The 5,658-nt window shown below is 28.0% G+C and overlaps 1 protein-coding gene across 2 annotated transcripts; it reads right to left on the minus strand.

The window, feature by feature from the left end:
* Window positions 1–784: 784 nt before the first annotated feature.
* LOC115697894 (NAC domain-containing protein 73) lies at window positions 785–4,772 on the minus strand. Of its 2 annotated transcripts, none has more exons than XM_030625063.2 (3): window positions 4,010–4,772; window positions 3,593–3,788; window positions 785–1,818 (listed from the first exon to the last, which is right to left on the minus strand). In XM_030625063.2, exons 1-3 carry the CDS (start codon window positions 4,220–4,222, stop codon window positions 1,181–1,183), a joined length of 1,047 nt encoding a protein of 348 aa, XP_030480923.1. In that variant the 5' UTR covers window positions 4,223–4,772; the 3' UTR covers window positions 785–1,180. The 2 variants fall into 2 exon arrangements, with proteins under 2 accessions (XP_030480923.1, XP_030480924.1); XM_030625064.2 differs by having other exon boundaries at window positions 3,593–3,785; window positions 4,010–4,756.
* Window positions 4,773–5,658: the final 886 nt, after the last annotated feature.

A 5,658-nucleotide genomic window follows, 5' to 3' on the forward strand; every position in this document is an offset into this window, starting at 1 on the left:
TAGTAACTTTTTGTTGTGACTAAAGGTCACAAAAAATTGATATTGTGACGAAAAAATTGTCACAAAAAGTAGTTATTTTTGTAAAGTCAGAATTAAAAATAAATAAGAAATTTAACATTATCAGTGACGACAATATTGTGACTGGTGTTTATTTCCAGTGACGACTTTGTTTGTCATCATTGATACTTACTTTCAATGACAAATCATCACTAACATTTTTTTAGTGATGACATGTCGCCATTAATAGTCACCATTAACAAAAAAGATATCTTTCAATTTCAATGACCAAATTTATTTTCATTGAAGCCTATTTTTCTTGTAGTTGATATATAGTTGTTTCCCTCAAATTTTTGAGTATTTAAACATTTTTCTTAAGAAAAAATTAAAAAATTTATAAGTAATTTTCTTTAATTTATTAAATTTTAATATTATTATTTTCATACATCTACTAACATTTCAGAAATTTTAATTTGTTTAAAACTTTACATAATTTTTTTTTTTTAAAAAAATACTATTCTGTTTTCTTTTTTATAAATAACACTTTAATTAAATATTTTTAATTTAAAATAATATTATTAATTAAATAACACAAAATTATATAACTAAAAATACACATTAAAAAATAAAAACTAAAAAACTAAATATACCCGCAATCAAAAATATCCTAATCCTCTCAAAAAAAAATATCCTAATTCTCTCAAAAAAAAAATATCGTAGTTTATATATATAATTAATGTATATGGATTACTTAATCCAAAGTATAACACTACTAATTATAATATTATGGATCAACTTGTGAATGTTATTCAAAAACGAACCACTTATCTGTACACCAATATAAAGTCACGTGTATACCCCTATATTATCAATATCATGCAGCACCTACTCATCATAAAAATCAATAACACAATTGTAGTAACAATGTCGTACGGCCAAGTCTTCTTTAAGCCCATCTACCTTTCGAAGCCATTAATTCATCACATTCTTCATTTCGATCAATCATCCACTCTTCTTTTCCCTATCAGAAACATCTAATATCTTATAATGACCATAATTTATTCGATGGACTGTTACACAACAACAATATATATACCCCAACAACCAGAAAAGTCACTATCATGGTTATATATATACCCTACCAAATAAAGCTACTATATATATGTGTATTATTTTATTTTATTCAAGACAGCTTTCCTTTGCTTGCATCTGTGGTTAATCGATGAATAAACGAAGACCCATCACCTTGGACAACCAAATTGGGGATTAGCTGTGGTGGGCTCTCTCTATTATGGGACCCTTGATCATTATAATTAAGGAAAGGATTATTATTATTATTGGGAATACTATAATTGTACTCAACTTGATGAAGTGCCGCCTTCTTTGCTAGATGATGATAATGATTATGGTCATCATCGAATCCAGGACTACCTCTATCAAATATTATTGATGGGTCTTTGATGATGATGGAGGATGATGATGATGAGCCACATTGTCTAGGCTGTGTTTGGTAGAAAACTTTAGAGGCAACTAACTCCCCATCTTTTTCTTCTTCATTATTGCCCAAATGGTATTGGTGCATAACCCAGTTAGTTTTCTCAGGCTTCCTTTGCCTACCGTAGTTGGTGTATAGAACTAAGATCTTTTTAAAACCCTTCACTCCTCCGCCAATGAATACAGGCCTTGTTTTACCTGTTTTATGCCATCTCGTTTCGCTTCCATCCTCGTCTGTGTTAACCTTCCTACGTTTTCTTGTGCCAGTCGTGTAAGCCTTTGAAGGTCTGTGAAAGAAGTGACGAATTTGCCCATCTTTACTTACTCCTGATCCAAATATCAAAATAAAACAAACACAACACTCAATTGTACATTTTATAGATATATTGATATAAATGTGCGAAGAAACTGAAATGTATTATATATCTCTCTCAATACAATACAAAAGTTTTAAAGGCGGTTAAGTAAACTTAGTAGCTAAGTCACATTTCTCAAGTGTTTAATTACAATAGGCATGAACGCGCGGTCAGATATATATTATATATATTTCACATACTTCCCGTGTAACATACAAAAATCTCACTATGTGTATAAACATTTTAAACAAACATTAAAATAGAATATAAAGTATTATCAATAAACAAACTGTATACATATGTATATATATAAATATTATATTTTCTGAAATTAATATTCTGCATTATTCCAGTCAGTAAAATAAAAGTTATTGTATGCCTTAATGTGAAACATCTTGTTAATTTAAGATTCATGCATATATGTATTTAAATGCGCATGCAAAGGGGATCTCAAGCTAATTAATAATAGCGTATAAATATAATATGCATAAAATAAATATATAATGCTTAATTTGTGTACGTTAAGAAATTAAACCTGAAGAAAATGATAGGTTTTAATTTGGAGTTATTTGAGGGTGAAAGAAAGAGAAGAAAAACTAGGATGAAGCAGATGTTTTATTTGTTATTATATACTAAAAAAGAGAAAGAGTACTAATACATCCATAAATTATCCGTTTCTACGCAATAACACAATTAAGTATAGTCACACCCCAATACACGCATAAATAATGGATTTTGTACGTATTAGTTTTTATGTTTCTTGTAATTTCACACCAACAATTAGAGAGACGTAACTCCAAAGATCCATATTAATATACTTAATCAATATAAATCACTATCCAATTTTAAGGATTATTATTATTATTATTATTATTATTATTATTATTATTATTATTATTAGGGGTTTTTTCAATTTTACATTTCAAAACAATATTTTTTATATTTTTATAGAAATCTACATATATAATAACCCACATATAAAAATTGACGAACCAACTTAAATCGTAATAAAAATTCACATAGTAACTCATATAAAAATTACCGGAGGAACCACCAGCTCAACTCAAACCACAAATTTAAAAAAAAAAGTAAAAAAATAATATATATAAAGTAATTCCACATATTATTAGGATTTTATACACTTAACTCTCTTATTTTTTTTTATAGCATCTTATAAATTTGTAAATAAAAGTGAAATTAAGAGATGTTGCCACAGAAAAAAAAAATAGAGTTAATTCATGTACAATTTATTATTATATATTTCAATATAAAAAAACTGAGTGTTACAATTTTTTTCTCACAAATTTACATATATATATATTTATACAAAATATAATTTGAAACTTGTTTAAGTTGAAGAGATTATATGCAAAACAATAGTGTAAAAACAAGAATCCCTTTGATATTATATGTATATAGGTGCTCAAAAGATGTTGCACTCTTCTAAATTTCTACAAATTAAGAAATTTAGCAATGGCAATAAAATTATTAGAAATTGTTTGTGTATATATTGTACAAACACATTAAACTAAATTTGACACTAACTAATATTGTCTACTCTACTTGATTTAGGTTTATATAGTTCTCATAATAAGATCAATGAAGTTCTATAAAGAGAAAAAACAATTTATATATCCTTATTATTCTGCTGGCTCCACAAATTTATAAAGTCATATAAAAAATAAACTTACATAGCGTTTAATTGGAGAATTAAAACATTAGTTATTTAATTAATATATAATTACCTGGAAGCTTTTCTGGGTGAGTGTAGCAAATCCCATTTTCTCCTTCAAGTGTTGGTATGAATTCATCAATGAGGGGATGAAGCTTACCCGAAATATCTGAGTGTACTTTTGCCTCTAAATGCTCAAGTATTTCTTGATCCGTAGGATCAAACTTCACACCCGCTGGTAGTCCCGGTAAATCATGAATTCCCGCCTGCTTTTAATTTTTTTTTTTTTTGAGAAATATTTATTAATAAAATTAACACAATTAATTTGGTAGATGTGTTTATGTATTACTCAAATATTATTCACAAAATAAATATAGATAAATAATCAACAAATTAATTAATTTATACACACAACCTAATTAACATCTAGGAAACAACAAAAAGAGAGATATTTATATTTATATAATTAAGTTAAAACTAAAATAATTACCTGGTCTTGGAATTCTATATGGTGTCCACAAGATGGGCATGTTATAGTAGTACTCCTTGATTGGTCAGGAGCAACAATGGATTTGGTATTAGTCACAAGCGAAGTAGTATTATTAATATTATTAGTTGTAGAAGCATCGTTATTAGAAGTTGGCGCCGTGATTATATGAATATTGGGTCTCACGTCTTCTGATTGATCGTTGCACCATGTCATGATCTCACTTCTTCTTAATTTGCTTTGAGTTTCATCCCCAATTAGCTTGAATTTTTCTTCTAGGTCCTCCACTTCCCCAAAATCCACAAGCAATCTCTCTCTCTTTCTCTCTCTCTCTCTCTCTCTCAAATAATATTAAGATTTATCCACACTACTAATACTGTTAGACGAAAAAAATACCCAAATTTTTAAGAGAGATAACAACGGAATCTAGCTAGCTAAGTCACTTTTTGGGCACGTTTATCTCGACGAGTCTTGGCCCTAGTCCTAATTCTCTTATTGATGTTATAAGAGAAGGAAGGAATTTAATTCTTCCACACTTTAATTTTCACTGATTTTCCTAGTTCATAATAGTACGTGAGAGATCAGTTCTCCCAAGCTAGACCTTAGGTAAAGAGAGAGAGAGAGAGAAGATAATAAATCTAAATTAGAAAAGGGAGAGAAGAATAAAATGTCTACTAATAGAAAAGGTTGCTTGGACGTCAAGTTTATTTATGCTTTTGTATTTATACGCCTTTACTGTAGTAAAATAATGTAGTCTTCGTTGTACATTCATATATATATTTTAATGAAGTCTTTAAAGAATTTTGGACACAATTAGTTAGTATATACATGCGTATAAGAAGAAGAAAAATAAAATTAAAAATACATAATATGCTTAATTAGTGGGAGTTTTTAAAATATAAAACGAGATGTTAATAATACAATATATCTTTCCTTCAGAAAAATAAAAATAAAAATAATACAATATTTATGTTTAAAACAATCAATAGTATATACTTGTAAGTGTTCCATAAAAAAAAAATAAAAAAAAAAAAAAGAGTAGCTAAGAGTGGAGACAGGGCAACCTGATTCTTCAGGACGTTTTACCTTTTTTTTTGTTGGGTTTTTTTTTTGTTTTTTTTTTTTTTTTTTTGAAAGAGGGCAATGTTAGTTGGGTTGAGCTGTAGCTGCAGTGTCAACCTAGAGTGTGCTCAAAGTAACTGTAAGAATTCAAAGAGATATTCCTACGAACCACAGCAAAAGGAATATAACACAAATATAGAAATATTTGTATAATTAAATATCTAATTATATGCAGAATATATTGTATATATATAAACTATATGTATATAAGACGAGTGTAATTAAAAACGCACCAAACTTTACATTCCCATTAATCCGTTTCTTAACGTAGAATTCTCTAATGTGAAGCAAGCTAAGAATCCACCATGCTGTTTCTTTGTCACTATCTCTTTTAAGTCAGTGTAAAAACTAATTGCTGATCATATTAGAGAGCCCAGATATTGCCAAGCACGTTAAATGGTGCTGTTTTAACAGAGTCCAGAGTCAAAAGATTTAATTGCTCATTATATATTATCATCTATATTATGGGTATGTCGACCATGCGGGTAAATAAAATTCATAATTATTTCCATAAGAAGATATATTAGAGG

This window comes from Cannabis sativa, chromosome 7, assembly GCF_029168945.1.
Source record: "Cannabis sativa cultivar Pink pepper isolate KNU-18-1 chromosome 7, ASM2916894v1, whole genome shotgun sequence".
Lineage (NCBI taxonomy): Eukaryota > Viridiplantae > Streptophyta > Magnoliopsida > Rosales > Cannabaceae > Cannabis > Cannabis sativa.

What these genes read in the sequence shown, in the direction of transcription:
- LOC115697894 (XM_030625063.2), bottom strand. Translation starts at nt 4,222, where the DNA reads ATGACATGGTGCAACGATCAATCAGAAGACGTGAGACCCAATATTCAT. An exon ending in ATATAGAATTCCAAGACCAG is followed by an intron (nt 3,789 to 4,009) that starts GTAATTATTTTA and finishes AAAAATTAAAAG; the next exon opens with CAGGCGGGAATTCATGATTT. An exon ending in TCACCCAGAAAAGCTTCCAG is followed by an intron (nt 1,819 to 3,592) that starts GTAATTATATAT and finishes TATTTGGATCAG; the next exon opens with GAGTAAGTAAAGATGGGCAA.